Below are 15,952 nucleotides of genomic sequence, written 5' to 3' on the forward strand. Positions count from 1 at the left end.
ACCAGTCATTATATTTCATAGATAATCTCCCTTCATTGTTATATAATTGTTTATATCTTTCTCAGGTTCCTGAATGAAAGGTGTAAAATAATGATCTAAACAATTCAGATTTTAAGAAATAATTATTGTGAACTCAAAATGATTATTTTTTGTTTCATTGTATAGCTCTTTGATACATAATATGTCAATACCTACGAAATTTAGGTATTAAATCCACATGAACAATATTACTAAACTTCTACGTCAAGTTACATGCCAGTCAAACAAGCAAAATGGGAGACAGACATAAAATCAGGAAGATAAAAACAAAGGTTAAAAAGAATCTGTAAAATTAATTAAAAATGGAGATGCTTGAACTTTTTATGGAAAAATCTTGGGCTATAAAGCAACTTGACTTTTTATGAGTGCAGGATACTTGATGACATTTTATGTCCTGCTCGCTTACTTGCTTGCTATGTCCTGTTGACTAAATATCATTACTAACGTAGTGAAATAAGCCCAGGGTTAAGATTTCTTAGCTTTTATCCTGACTGCATACTCCTGACATACGCTGTTTGGCCTTTGTCTGGTTTAACCTTTCTGTCTTTTGCTTTATGGATGAATGAAAGCTAGGACTTGTGAACTGGCAATGAAGAGTAATTATCATTTGCTATATTCGCTGCTTTCATAATTTGGGATTTCCTGCATAGTGTGCACTGGAATCCAGGATTTCAGAAATAAAACACTAGACAAGAACTTGAGATGAAGGAAATAGTTACATAGGAGTTAAAAGGTGAAGGTAATATTTCTTGGGGCAAACCAGATTTTTAATTCTAATTACAAGGGTAAAAACTGTCGTAATTAAAATCCTTGCAAAGGTAACATATTTTTCTTCCTTGATTCATTCTTTCCTGGCAGCTTCTGCTGAAGAATAATCTTCTATCTGACCTGACATTTTCTTCCTTGTTTGAGCTGTGATTCTTAATCTCAGCATTTCTGTCTTTAAACAAAGGAATTGTTGCCTACAAGTAGATAGAAATTCATGAAAAAGGCTTTGCTCATTCATTATTTATGAACTTCACTTGTGTTTTTTTTTTTTTTTTTTAAATTTGAAAGCTTTCAATGTGTATTGGTTATTGCTGATATGTGATAAGGATAACTGAAAAGCTTCCTGGTCCTGTTTGACAAGGATATATTATGAAAGTTAAGATTACATTAATATGGTAAGAATTTCTACGGGATCCACAACATGAAATGTTTCTGTATTTATTCTGAAGGAAATTAGCTTTCCTGATGCTTGGTTTAATTCAGTGATGTAAAGGCATTTAAAACAGCATTTCCAGCCTATGTAGTAGACTTTGTTTTGTGAAAGAGCTTTCAAAATGAGTGAGACTATGGTAAGATGGGTTGGAAGAGACTTTGCAGGCAGGTTGCACAGGACTTACTGAAATACGGGAAGTGTTTTTAGACTTGCCATTAGTTTGCAGTCTCCATCTTAGGTTTCTCACTGCTTGTGTTTTGCCCATCGTCTTTCCTGGGACTTGTTCTCTGCATATCCTTGGCCGCAGAATGTGTGGCACATAAGCTCTTCAGGAGCCACTGCAGTAGGCAATAGAGGGAATGAGAAAGAAGAGCTAAGGCCTGTCAGTGCCAAATGATTGCTAGGTGACTGACGGTTTAAAGTGCTAGAGGAAAACATTCACTCTTTAGAAGGGAACATGACCAGGAGCCAAACTGGAGAAAGGCAGGTCTCAAGATACCGTAGCGTAGTGTGTGCGTGCATCCTTCGGCCTGTCTCTGGACTGAACCTTGTCCATGAGTTGCCAATAGCTTGTGAACGGTGAACTTCCAGATAGGTTATGTCTTTGCAAGAGGGAGTACCCATGCGGTGGAATTATTTTTTGTTCATATCTAGGAGACTGATTTGAAATTTCAAAATTAAAGCCTTTCCAAATTACAATGTCATTCTTCTTGAAGCATTTCAGGTGTGGATGGTCCCTGCTCAGTTTCACCTGTTTGTGGCCACTTGGGCATTTTCCTAAGTTCTTCTGAGATCCGATGAGTAAATATTCCCCATAGCTGCCAGCAGTCCTCTGGGGCTGTGATGCATGGATGAGGAACAATGTGCAAGAGCTAAATGTTTCTTTTGTAGGATAAGGTTTAATAATATTGGATTCTGAGATAGGCTGCTAAGTGCTGACTATGCACCAAGACTTTTCTAATGTGCTAGGCATCTAATCACTCCTACCAAATCACGATGGTTAAACAAGAAGGGCAGCTGACAAAGAGTAGCAGAAGGGATTGTTAAACTGATACCAAAGGAATGTTTTCAGGGCGTACAGTGTCCTGAGTATAGAAGCAGGAGGAGCTACACGAAAAAACCCAAACCAACAACAAAAAAACCCCTAACAACTTTTCAAGAAGAAAGAGACATGGAGGTAGCCCCTTAGGCAGGGATATTTTTTTGAGGACAAATTAAGACCTACATATTGAGTATACTTTCAGCTACAGGTTCTGTCTTTTTTATGCTACTTCTAAGTTGAGAATAGCCTAAGTGTTCTTTAGATGAGTAACCTCAGTGACCCTTAGATTATCTGGAGAATAGTCCATAGTAAATTTATTACATTTGCTTTAAAATATGTTGGAAGGTGAAAACTCATCACTTGCACGTTTTTGTTTTTGTAGTTTGCATGGAGTTCTAACTTTATAAGGAGCTGCAGTGACACAACAAGTTAGTAGTGTCAAGCTGCAGTAAGCTATTGAGAGCTTTGAGGTCCTTAATTTTTGTTTACAGCTGTGAAGTTTGGGGATCACAGTAATGTTAGGGCAGAACTGTTTGTCTTGGTTATGGTGGTTTAGGCATATTTGTTTTACATTGGTATAACCAACTGGATGTGTAGGAAATCATGAGTCCATTCTCATACCAATATATGTATTTTTTTTAACTTCATAGGATACTGCATTATTTCAGAGTGTCCTTGCTATTATAAGCATAAATGCTACTGGTGATTATACTGGGGTAAACATTTTTATATTGGCTTAACTGCATCACCACTAGGATTATTTGTACCATTTCAGTAGACTAATATACTTGAAGGTGCTGCAAGCTTTAGATATAGACAAAGTTTTAGCATCATTAGGAGTTAGCCAGCATTCTCTACATAGAGAAAAACAAAGGAAATAAAATGTTCCATCTCTTTTTCATTGCAAGTGCTTTCTCTCATCTGTAAACATCTCTCAGTAGAAACTGTCTTCATGATATGTGAATAAGTACACTTATAAAAATGTAGTAAAAATGGAAATTATGACATATAGTGAAAGGACCTAAAACTAACCATAGTCTCATCTGGAAATTCTCAGTGTAAGTGGGTAACAGCCGTACTGTTTTGATTTGGTAAGTTCATGTTATTATTTTTGCTTTCATTCAACAAGAACATGTAACTACCTCATATGCAATTAAAAAATCTGTTGTACTAACTTTATGAAATGTGGCACAATTAATTAAGCAGTAATGTGTCAATTTGTCAGGAGTTACTTAAAATGAGCTATAAAATTCTGTAATAAATAATGTAGAGGTAACCATTTTAATTCACCTTTAAGAGTAGTTCAGTTCTTTGTTAGCAAAAGACTTTCATCTTGGCAATATAAGTAATCTGTTCTGTGACAATTAACAACAAGGATTAGTTGTTTAGAATTCTGTTAGCCATAATTTTCAGTCACATATTTCTGGTCCGGTTTTCTTTGAGTTGGTTAATTTTCATACTTTTCTCTTCTTGTGTGAAAGAACAGCTGCCGATTGAAGCTCTAAAATGCTACCGCTTCTGTCATAGTATTAGCGAGCTTTGTCTCCCAAAACAAGTATGTTTTCCATCATATTTTTCTTCTAGATTTTAACCTGAGCAGAAAGGTTTCAATACAATCTCTCTGTCATGAGTATGGAAAGATGAAGTTAAAAATAATGAAAGCACTACAGAAAGAAGCCAACATCATATTCTGAATATTGTGCAAAGCACTTTGTTGGTATTCTCATTTGAAGGAGATCCATTTCCCCCTGTCCTTTTGTTGTTGAACATACAGAGTTTTGACAGATATGAGCTATATCATACAAACAGTATACTGACTTGAATAATTCAGAATTTCCGAGGGGAACTCAAGGTGATGGCATATAGAAAAGCAGAGCCTGCAGTCCCATCCTTAGCTATAATGCTGCCTCTTTGCTTTCTTTAATTAATATCTGGAGGTGACTTTGTCGCTGAACAGCACTTGTGCTTGGGAAACTGAAAAACCAACAGGAGGACAAAAGACCATAAAGACTGTTTGCGTCTCCCTTGCAGCACCCCATCATCGGACTATGAAATGGATAGTACATCCCTCCTCTCAATACAAATATGATGTATTTCCCTCATAGACTACTTTCCACAGTTATAACTACTTTGAGATATCAAATATATGTATGTCTTTTCTTGATTTTGATAAACGTTGGCATGTGCTCTATGAACTGTCCTTTCCTATTTGTAAAGGATGAGACGTTGAAAATGTGGTTCCTAGTCACTACATGCTTTTTTCCACAAAGTCTTGCATTTCTAAGTCCAAAAAAAGTCTCACTCTTCAGATCAGTCTGCCATGGAGGTTTGTTTCTCTCAGTGAGCTCCATTCCTATGAGGACCAGCTCCTGGTACCCAGGCTAGCTAGTGATAGGTTACCTCATCCATATTAGACTACACTGTACTTGCTGTCATAGGCACATTCTCAGTGTTACTTCATCTGCCAAGGAAGCCATGTAAGGGTTTATAAATATTGAAAAGGAATGGCATTGTGTGTCACATGAAGCAATCACAGTTGCAGTACCTAAATCAGTTCTTAGTTGCAGTACCTAAATCAGCTAAACCACAAATGTTCTCTTTTGTCTGTACTTCGCCACCTACTATGTGCCTCTCACACCTACTATAGTCCCAGTAAGTGCCCCATACCCAAAAATTTGCGGAGTGATTACTCTTTTCCCTTCGTTGTTCATTCAGAGCTATCAGGTCTTAGCCTGTTGCTGTAAAGTTGTGGCTAGACCAGCACCAAGGAACGTGTCCTCCCCATTTGGATAAGTAGATGCTGTGGGCTATGACATCTAATGTGCAAATTTTATGTCAATACACATACTAGCATTAGTCTTTCTTCTCTCTAGATGGTGTTTTCATGTTTTAGATATACAGGTAAAATCTGTCATGCTACAAACACGGATGGAAGTGAAGTGGTTTGATTTTTAGCAGTAAACATTTTAGCTTTTAGATGACTACTGGGAAGATTTTATTGTTTAAGACTGTCAACGATTTATGCATATATCTATTTCACAGAGAATTTTCAGCCAGCGACAGAAAGTATAAGCTTATATTTACTCCCAAGGGTCTGTAATGCTGTGTGGATGGGCTTTGTGAAACTACTGCTGGACACCAGGGGATTGGGCTTTTATTCCAAACTAGTTTTAGGGCCTCACAAGTGGATCATGCTCATGTGAAAGGCAAATCAGTTTTTAGAACAGCAAACTCCAGCTTTTGATGTGGGTATAGCAAACGTGTATCTCTGCCAGATTTGCAGCCCAGTTTGCAATTCTATGTAAACAATTTTAACAACAAGAAGTGGGGGTTATGTAAGGAAAACTTTTGCCTTCTGTGAGCTCTCAGATTAGTATTAATCAGCTGTAGGTTTTGCTAAACTGGAGCTAGCTGCTCTATTCAGCAGAGCTGAACAAGCGCAATCACTTTGAGTGAGAAAGGAGAAAAGGTTAATGTGGATCTGTTGGATGAAACAGAGTCTTTTCAAATTTGCCATCTAGTTCAAGATCATCAGCTCCCCAAATCAGTGTCACAAATAGGGTCACGAGCTCAGAATTTAAATATAAATTGGGTTGTACTTGCCCAGACACAGAGTCTGGAAAGGAAATTTTTGACTCTGCTCAGCCAGCTTATCAAAGAAAAGTTTAGCCGACGTGTCTGTGGATTATAAATCTCTCATCTTTGGTGTGAAAGTGATAATTTAGTAAGTTCCAGCACTTCTAAAATATACCAAAACCCCAACAGAAACAGCAAAAATTAACTGATGCCAGATGTTATCAGAAGGATGGGACAAGCATGTGCTGGAGCTCCACCTGCAGTGGCCAAGGCAGCAGCCAAACAAATTAAATTCCTATATCTGTGCTACTGTAGTCCATTAGGTACAAAAAGGCTGTATATGTGACAATAGTCCCAAAATAGCAGATGAGAGTAAGAGTAACATTTTAGCTCAAGTGCATGTTGGCTTTAATTACATAACATAGTATGTTTTGCAGTCAGGGTACTAATGAGTTGCTTATTCCCCGTCAGAATAAGAGATTAGATTCCCAGTGTATCTCTTCACTAGCCAGACTACTCCATACTGGCTGGAGCCTGCTGCTATGACTCCCCCGGGAAATACTTCACTAAGCAAGATGTCCTAGTTGTTCAAATGAGAGTGGAATGTGTGATTTAGCCATGTCTGTTCTCCCAGCAAAATGTCCTGCATGGTGTGAGACACTAAGGAAATGTGTGATTTTTAACCTGGAAATGTCTGTGCCCTGTAACAAAAATTCCTTAATTATGTAAATTAATTCCTAAGAACACTTTGCGTTTCTTTAAAGAATCGGAAATATTTCTTTTGATGACATGTGCTGTCTGGCATTCTGCTTTAATAATTCATGCACTTCAGGCACATTTCTTTTCCTTTTGACGTACTGTCAAAAAAGAAGGCGAAATCAGTTGAATAATTGAGAATGTGTAAACTGCCATAAACAATCACTCGTGTTTGTTTCTCTACAGAAAGAAAAGAAGTGAAGGTGGGAGAGTACAATGCTGTGGCTGACACCCTGGAAATAATCAACAACAGCATCAGGTTCCAAGGTAGGAGAGGAAACTGGGAAGAGGTACAGCAATGACATGGATGGCTGTATGTAGTTTGTAAGACTGCATGCTGTTAAAGAGCTGTATTAGGATTTTTAATATCAAAAAACCATGACACTGTATAAACAGAAAGGGAACTGAGCTGTGCTTCAAAAAAATAGGAGGAGAATTCTGAACAGAAATTTGCAATGTTTTGATATCATATATTTGTTTTTCATTCCAGCGACCAGGATAAATTCAAATTCATGTATGTACATAAGTGTTCTTTGATACTTCAACAAGATGAAGATATGCCTTCTATTTAATTTCTACTGATCAATAATGTTCCAGTTTCATCCCTATTTCCCACTCTCCCAGCTCATCTCACCTGAGTGATGCTCTTGTGTGGTGTGTTTGCACAAAGGAGGTGCTTGACTTTCTTTGGGAGGTATCTGTTAGGCAGTTAGAAAATGGGATTTCAAAATACCAAGGCTAGCTTTAAGGTGGCCCATCTGAAACAGGGCCAGAGAGGGTGTTCAGTCCAGCAGCACTCCCAAGGTCCACAGCAGGCAAAGAGCCTGTGGTGCTGTATCTTTTTCCAATTCTTCATCCCATGCTGCTCCAAAGTTAACATGGAGACTTCCTCTGCCCTCACAGCAGTTGGAGCGTGAGTATACCCACAGCTTTCCGAGCATATCTATGATCAATGCAGACATGTCTGCTGAAATGAGTTTTAAGTGTTGTTGAATATAGGCATATATATATATTATTTTTAAAGCTAATAATTAAGATTTAATCTTAAGCTCTGCTACGGTGCACTTCATTAATGGAAAGTAAAGTTGTCTTCATGAGATCTCTGTGGCTTCCCCTGGGAGTGGTGGATGACTTTAAACTGCTGCATCCTGTTCTCTACTACACCTGTCTCCAGTGTCCCAGCACCCATCTGTGTGGAAAATGAGGCTTTGGAAATGAGGATTGCAGAATCTGTCTCATTTGCTGAAGTCTGGGTCCCAGCAGATTATTTTTGCTGCAAGGAGAAATTGATGATGTAGTTGAATACTAGTTCAGTACCACTAATTTCCAGAGAACATATGCAAGATAAAGCGAGTAACAGGAGACAGGTTTTGTTCATAACTCCATGCCTCTATGGACAGTAGATGATGGGAAAAATTCTCTCTTCAGGCCTTTTTCAGGATCAGACTCCTAGTTCTTATTCTGACCGCATCTGGTGTTCCTTCCACCCATAGCCTGTCGTATAGTTGTCTTAAGATGCATTATGTGACTCAGAGTGAACCTTCTCCATTTACCCACCTTAAATTTTCATTCAGGCAGTCGTACATTCGATGTTGAGGACAGAGTTGTTACGTCTTGTGGGTAGTATAAAAGACTTAGTAACTTTAAGTATTTGAAATGGGGAGTAGAAAATACAGCCCCATTTAACCCATTGCCTAAAATTGCACAGAAGAGAACAATAATTCATTAGAATGGAATGGCCATTGCACAAATAAGATATTACATATAGAATCACTGGTTGTTTATATTTAATAAATACAAATCATGAATATACTCTATATATTTTGTGTTGTGTTTTGTTGTGTTTTTTTTTCTTTAGTATTAGTTCTTTTAATTCAGGCATAAAGACCAAAGGATAGCAGATTTCCATTGTCTCAATTGGTCCAGCATAACTGGTAGGGATAAAGCTAGTTTATTTTATAGATCCTTGAAAAGCAGAAGAGTGGGTGTGAAATTGAGCTATGGCAGCCACTAGGTCAGCTCCTTACTTACAGCCCTCTGATCAGCGAGTGCACAGAGTTCTGCCTCTGCAGCCATGGTGTGGAACGAAGCTGTCCCCATGGGGTTGTCCTCACAGCTTCATGGAGAGCTGGTGTGAAAGGACAGGCCCAGGCACTGCAGGGCACAGAAATCCCTTCATGAAGGAAGTCAGCAATGCAAAAGACCTTTTGCCGATCCCCTGCACCAAGACAGTGCAGGAAGCAGGTAAAAAGAGATTGTGGGAAGTAAGGGATGCAGAGCTTTGTTGCAGTTGTTGGAAAGTAATTCTTCTCCTTAAACCAAGAAGCCTTTAATTAATGAGAGCTGACTGTCAATCAAGTACATGGCTTTAAATATTGTTTTTAAATTCAGACATTCAAGTCCACATCTGTAAGGATTTGCAAAGTGGGTCTGTCCTTGTAAACCTTTGCGATCTATTTTTCCGTATTGTTCCATTCTGTAGAGTCCTGAGGGCATCAGCAGCTCTGCCTCCCACCCCTCCCGGGGCTTCCCCCACCCTGTCCACATCCCAGGACCCCGTTTCAGCCCCCTAGGGCTGTCAGTCCCTGCCCCAGTGATGCCACACCAAGGCTGTGGTATGTACCTAGAGAGGCTGTTTGAATTTGCCCTAGTAATAATGACAGTATGCAGAGAAACAATGCTCTCTGTTTTCTTCTTATTGCTCTGTCGCCTGTTTCAGGAAAGAATAACCTCCTGGTAAAATTTAGAGTCATGGTATGCATTTTAGTGTTTATTTGTACTTTAAAATGAGGATAGTTAGTATATATTTCATGGGGTTCTGCATTAGGGTTTTGGTGCGTTTTTTCTTCCAAAGAGGATATTTATGTGTTCCAGAAATGCAAACCATCTTGTCAATCAATGTGACTAACATATGTCTATCAAAGTCAATGATTTCATCAGCTACTGATGTTGTTCACAGTTGCTAAATCAAGGTATAATACTTAGGAGAGGCAAATTTTCTTACAGAAATTCTTTAGCCTTTTTTGCTTCTTGTGATTCTAGGACTTGAGCCTCCAAAGGACAAAACGATTATACAAGAGGAACTACGCAAGATCTCTCTGCCTCTCTACAGCATCCTCTCTGCCCTCACCATCCTAGGAATGATAATGGCCAGTGCTTTCTTGTTCTTTAACATCAAAAACAGAAATCAGAAGTAAGACATTCATGTTACTTCTATCACTACATCTTTTGTGTTTGAATGCCATGTTTGTAGATTCTGTCATCTATCTATATATATATATATAAAGGGAAAATGTTAAAACTGTGGAAAGATGATATTTTAGAGCTATTTAATTGAAATCACTGTGTAATATATTCACATTGGAACAGATTGTCTATCTGTTAAGACAGTTTCTTTTATACTATCTAGAAAGTGTAATTTTTTTATTCATGTTTGAATGTCTACTATTAACATTAACCCTAGCTAATTAATCCATCAGTTAAATAGAAGGTCTTTTTACTAAACATTCAAAAACCTGAAACAATGCTAGGCTTCATAAAACAGCAAATAGTGTGCATGCCTATAGATGGTGTAGAGTTCTACAAGAAGGGATGTCTGTTTGCCAGGTTACAAAAAGCTCTTCTTTATTGCTATAATAGCCTAGCAGTAGTCTTTTCCTATTTAATGCACTATCACCTTTTGTCCATAGACTAATAAAGATGTCCAGTCCCTACATGAACAACCTTATTATCCTTGGAGGGATGCTTTCTTACGCATCTATTTTTCTTTTTGGTCTTGATGGATCCTTTGTCTCCGAAAAGACATTTGAGACACTTTGCACAGTAAGTAGTTCCATATATTCTAGTTGAAGATAGTCTTGCAGGAAGCTCTGTGAGAAATGCAAACAGAAAAGTTCAGTAGTTGGATGTCTCATTCCATTTCATCACTTATTCTCTTAGTTCTTTCCTGGGATGTTTTCTGGGACCGAATTCTGAAACATGCACAAAGCTATGTTATTTTTATTACTGAAAGCTTCAGGTGCATTGGGATTTGGCCTCAGAATAGAGGAGTAAATGTGCTTTCTTATTTTGAAATTATATATGTGAAGATAATTATTAGAAGGTTGTGTTTGTAGCATGGAAGCTAGTATTATCTATGAAGCTATATTTTCTTTACAGGTTCCATATGACTGCTGCTTGTCTGGGTCTTTGAGTAATAAGACTGAGTAAAGTCTTTTTGGCTGACTCTCCAAAGATTTCTACTACTATTTCCATAATACACTATAAACTCACACAAGCCTAGATCCATGTAGAATATGTTCTAGTTAAATTAAAACAAACAACTCTGAAATCAAATTAAATGTGTCCACCTAGAAGCCTGCAGTGTCTTACTTTCTTACTGTAATATGCATCCTGACTTACAGAGGCCATTTCAAAGAAAGGGAAAGAATTTCACTGCAAGGATATTCCTTCCAAAAACAGTTCAAACAGCATTTAAATGTATGAATTATTTTCTCCTCAAAAATTCCTAAGTCTATGCTTGGCCTATTGCCTAAGAATATCAGGAGTTATCTTCACTATGTTTCTGATCCTTCTTCAGGTCTCTAGAAAGATGCAGTTCACAGCACCTTTTTTGGGAGTCTGAATTTCTGATGTCATCATTGGAGAGAGAGAGAAACTTTACTTCCAGAGAATAATTCAAAGCATGAAAGTTGGATGCCTAAAGCTAGTTGGTGGATACACATCCCAATATTTAAACTTAAATCCTCCAGACTGAGTAGAACAATTAGAGAAGTGAAATATCATGTGACTTGTTCAGTTATGACATTTCAAAACACTGGAGACCTCTTTAGTATGTGCCAAGATGCATTAGAAGATGTACTGTAGGTGAACATACAGGATTTTCTGTGCAAAGTCTTAGCTTCCTTAGTTGGGCCTGGACACAGCTGTATTTTTAGACACCTAAACATTAGCAGAGACAAGAGACAAGAGACAAGGAGAGAACATCCATTTTTCCTACAGGTAGAGTGCAAATTCTCTGTACAGCTAGTAGAAAGAGGTGCCTCAAAGACTCCAAAGGAAAATCCTGTTCACCTCTCCCAAACTAGTATATAACTCTGAATACATAGGGGCCAACAGGAAGTGGAAGATGCCAGCATCCTTGTTTGTTTTTTTTTTTCTTCCCAACAGTTATGCCCTTATTTGCAAAACAGCTTCTAATGAAGCAGAAGTGTTATTGATGTCAATCCCCATTCTTTTCTCACCCTCTGTTGCAGAAGAAACTAGTGTCATGAGGTGCAAATTTTAGGTCCTGATGTCTGCTCAGCCTTGAGGGGTTTGTATTCAGAGCTCAGGCCATTTGTACGAGTAGCCTACAGCCCTCCTGTTGAAGCAGCCAAGCACAGCTGAACAGAAGGAAAGAAAATGGGAACCAGAGGTACTTATCAGCACGGAGCTGCTCTAGGGAACGGGTTTCCATCCAGATTTAGCTGTATAAAACTAAATTTAAGTCCCCCTTTAAATGAGAAACAGCTCAGTGTTATCTCTGAAAAATTAACCAACATCTAAAATCTTGTGCCTCTGCGCCAGAATATTTCTGCTGTTTGATTTTTTGCTTCTCAAAATGTAACCACTACTGTCATATTCTAAATGCAACAAAATTTAAGTGAGGGATGCTTTGTTCTGTCTTATCTTACATACCTCTTCTTTTTTTCCATTTGTACCTGTCACATTTTGTTAAGTCTGTTTGTCTGTCTGCCATAGAGGGAAAGGTCTGGATGGGCACTTGAATAAAATAACTACTTAACTGATTGATAAAAGAAAGGGGTGGAGGAAAATAATGTGTTCTTAAAGCCAGACTTTGATTAAGAAATATCACCACATGCCTTACACAGAGATTTTTTTTTTTTGACACAGTTAAATGTTAAATATTATATCAACAGAGCAGACTCTGTAAGATTTCTCCCCAGTCTTGACATTCCAGGTTTTCAGTTCACTACAGAGGCATTTCTGAATGTATTTTCCTGCACATGGCTACTGATTTATCTTATGAATACCATCTCCATCAGCAATTAGTATTACACTCATAGATGCAAGAAACGCTATCAGGAATTTTTTTCCTAACCTCCTGCTCATTAAAACAATTCTTATAAAATCTCCTGCTCCAATTATATTTTTTTTCAGTGGGATAGTTTATGCTTCTGTTAGAAATCATCTTTACATGGCCACCCTTGACTGTGGCAATACACTTTCTGTGTATCTAGGAAACTCTGAATTAATGCCAGACAGTTCATAAATAAGGGAGATAAACCCACTTTTCTGTTCAGTAACTCTTCTGTGTCACCTCCTTTCTCCCCAAAATAACCACTAAGTGCTGGGTACAGCCTGTGCATTTGGCTCCATGTCACAAACATCCATATTTCCATATGGGCAATATGCTTACAATATGCTTAGTGGTTTCATAAGGACTACTTACAGACACGAGTTCTTATAGGATCAGGCCAGTACAAAACTCTTGATTGTCCATTTCCCTGGAAAGGCATGATTTTGATTACCCATTCTAACCATATTACTTATTAGTTTGAAATTCCAACTTTATGCATGACTATGGCTTAGTCTTTAAAAGAATCAGCTACAATGGAGAGTGATCATGAAAAGCCATTGAGCCAAGAACATGTAGATATAACAACTATATCTCAGGCACAGAGGAGAGCCACGTCAATGAAGGGAGATTTTTTTTTTTCATGGGGAAGTAAAAATTTCAATTCAGCTTTTATAAGCACATGCAAAACTAAAAGGCTGTCATTAGTGTTATCCCCTCTCTAAGCCAAGTAACCACCCTGTTTGTGTTCTATATTTCAAAAGCCCTTGGATCTCACCAGGATAGCAGTACATACACAACAGCAATACTATTTCATCAGTTATGTTATATATTGTCTCTGTTTAATTTTATGATAATTTTTTGACAACACTAATAGGAGGTCCTTAAATACTCTTTAATCTACCCACAAAATTCAGGAAAAATGGTTTGCAAATTGTAGGTATTACATTCCAAATCTGTTGTGTGTGCTTCCTTTACAGCACAGTGTTGGTAGTGTTGTTTGGAGGGTGAAGTGCTTTGCAGTCTCTGGCCTTTTTGACTTCTACCTATGGTGTATATTTTCACTGTAATATTCCAAAGACACTGAAATGTGATCCAAAATCACACCAACAGCACCCAAAAATTTCAAAGGCTTTCATTGAGAAGTCGTACCACCATTTTCCACTCTGTAAGGCACTGGTTGTGGGAGCATGTGGTATAAGTCAATATGCTTAAACACAGAACCAAGTGTCAAATGTATTGGAGAGTCAGAAAAGCACTTCAAACTTATCGTCAAATAATTTGCTGAATAGGAGTATTATATACATTTTTGAAATTTTATAGTGTTGACTCTGTGCTAGAGTGGGTAATTGGTTCCCAAACTCTTTTTTACCTTGGTATGCCCATTTTCTATGGAAAGGAAATCAAGTATATTTAAATACACAATAATTCATTTCCTAATGGTAAGCACTCATAAATGTAGCATTGTTTAGTTCCATGTCAGAATTTGAGGTTAGGTGTCATATTATAAGACTCCAATTACATAGAATTAAAACTATCCAAAGCAGTGAATTCTGAGAAAGTGGTCAGGTAGGACCATTAGATCATGTCTTACTCAATAGCAACATCATTGGTTGTACAGAAAAAGGAAAAGCAATGCAACATTTCATTAAACGCATATGTATGCCAAAGTAGAAAGTGCTTCAGATATGAGGGAGAGAGAATGAGAATGTTCTATCTCTGTTTTTAATCTCAGAATTACCATGGTATCATACCAAAAAAAGATGTTAGAAGTAAAGGTGTGAAACTAGATGTGATATCAACTGGGAAAATGCAAACAAGTGGAAAAATAATTGAAAGCATTCATTATATGGAAGAGAGACACTCAAAATTAGCAATGGCAGTGACATATCCTATGAATAGAGCTTAAGCTGACATACTAAATAGAGATACTTAAAATAGAGAGAATATTAGATATGATCATAACGTTTAGACTTCTGTAATACATTCTACTGAGAATTTCATGCTTTACATTTAAGATGAGTAATGTCTTCACAAGTTGGCACTGCTATGGAATGAAAGGTTACAACGGCCCTAAGGAGGAGCATAGTCTCTTCTCTGTTATGCATCTCCCTCAAGGAGGTAAATAAAATGATGTTCATATTCTCCGGAGATATAGTTAAGGCTGAAATAAGATTGTTTTGAGTAGTCCAGGTTGGAGTAAAATGCCCATAATGTCCACCCAGAAAGGTCTGGTGTATTAGGTAATAGTAGAGTGAACAACTCTGCTTCTCCTCAGTCCTGGTAGTCCTGGTGGGTACCAGGACTTTCTCTTAGAGACTGTGCTGCATGGGATGATGGGAATAACAAGAAAGGGGCAAATGACCTGTTTGGAACAGTTCAATGTAGTTCATCGTGTTCTGAGCAAGATCTGTTCTGAAGACAGCAGTTGTCTTCCAGTCTCCTTTACACTCCAGTCATGCGAGTCACGCAGTCACTAAAATTAAGCATGCTCTATCTTGTTTAGCTCATTAATTAGCATAATTGATATGAATTGTCAAAACCAGGCAGATATTTTGTGACTTCTGGTGATCTCACTGAACCCCGTCAGTGTTTTGCCTTGGATAAAGTGAGGTGGGCACATGAAAGTTTTTGCACACCCGTGGTGTTTGGCGATGCTTTCATCCTTCCCAGGATAAGCTCAGACTTTTGGACTTGGGTCAATTTCTGTCAGCCGTGATGCAGGCATTTGGAAACAGGCTTTGTCAAAAAGAAGGAAGGAACCAAACAGTAGGGTGGGGTAGCGACACAGAGAGAAGAGCAGAGATACCACTGATGAAGTCCAGCTACCTACTGCAGTGTGTGTGACTATCCAGACTTTGTGTTTTCATCAGTCAGACATCCAGAGAACATGTACGTTCATGGCAACAATAGATGTTATAGACCTTATCTTCTCAAAGGTGTACTTTAAAATGTGACCTTTAAATGTATCCAGATCTTCAAAAGCAGTTAGTTTTTTTTTTCCAGCGGATATTATTCTTAATGATGGATCATGAACACTTCTGACTCTGTGTTTTGCAACAATGTGAAAGGCATTTTTTTTCTTTTTACTAATTTTTCACAGTCTTATGTCTGCCCCACTGAAAGAACAGCTAGGCAAGTTGGAACTCCATGGTCCACATTGCACTTTTTCTTGGGGAACCCTGAACCTAGGCAAGGTGAGGAATACAGGGTGGTGTAAGAGTGAGGAAGTATCCTGAAAACTACATCTAACAGAGCT

The 15,952-nt window shown here is 38.0% G+C and overlaps 1 protein-coding gene across 2 annotated transcripts in view; it reads left to right on the forward strand.

The window, feature by feature from the left end:
* The window catches only part of GABBR2 (gamma-aminobutyric acid type B receptor subunit 2), a 490,476-nt gene that overhangs the window by 315,200 nt on the left and 159,324 nt on the right, over positions 1–15,952 (forward strand). For both annotated transcript variants that reach the window (XM_065052923.1, XM_065052922.1), the window contains 3 exons: positions 6,801–6,881; positions 9,657–9,807; positions 10,304–10,436. In XM_065052923.1, the coding sequence (XP_064908995.1) occupies positions 6,801–6,881; positions 9,657–9,807; positions 10,304–10,436 (365 nt within the window). The remainder of the gene's footprint in view (positions 1–6,800; positions 6,882–9,656; positions 9,808–10,303; positions 10,437–15,952) is intronic.

Source organism: Columba livia, chromosome 2 (genome assembly GCF_036013475.1).
Source record: "Columba livia isolate bColLiv1 breed racing homer chromosome 2, bColLiv1.pat.W.v2, whole genome shotgun sequence".
NCBI lineage: Eukaryota > Metazoa > Chordata > Aves > Columbiformes > Columbidae > Columba > Columba livia.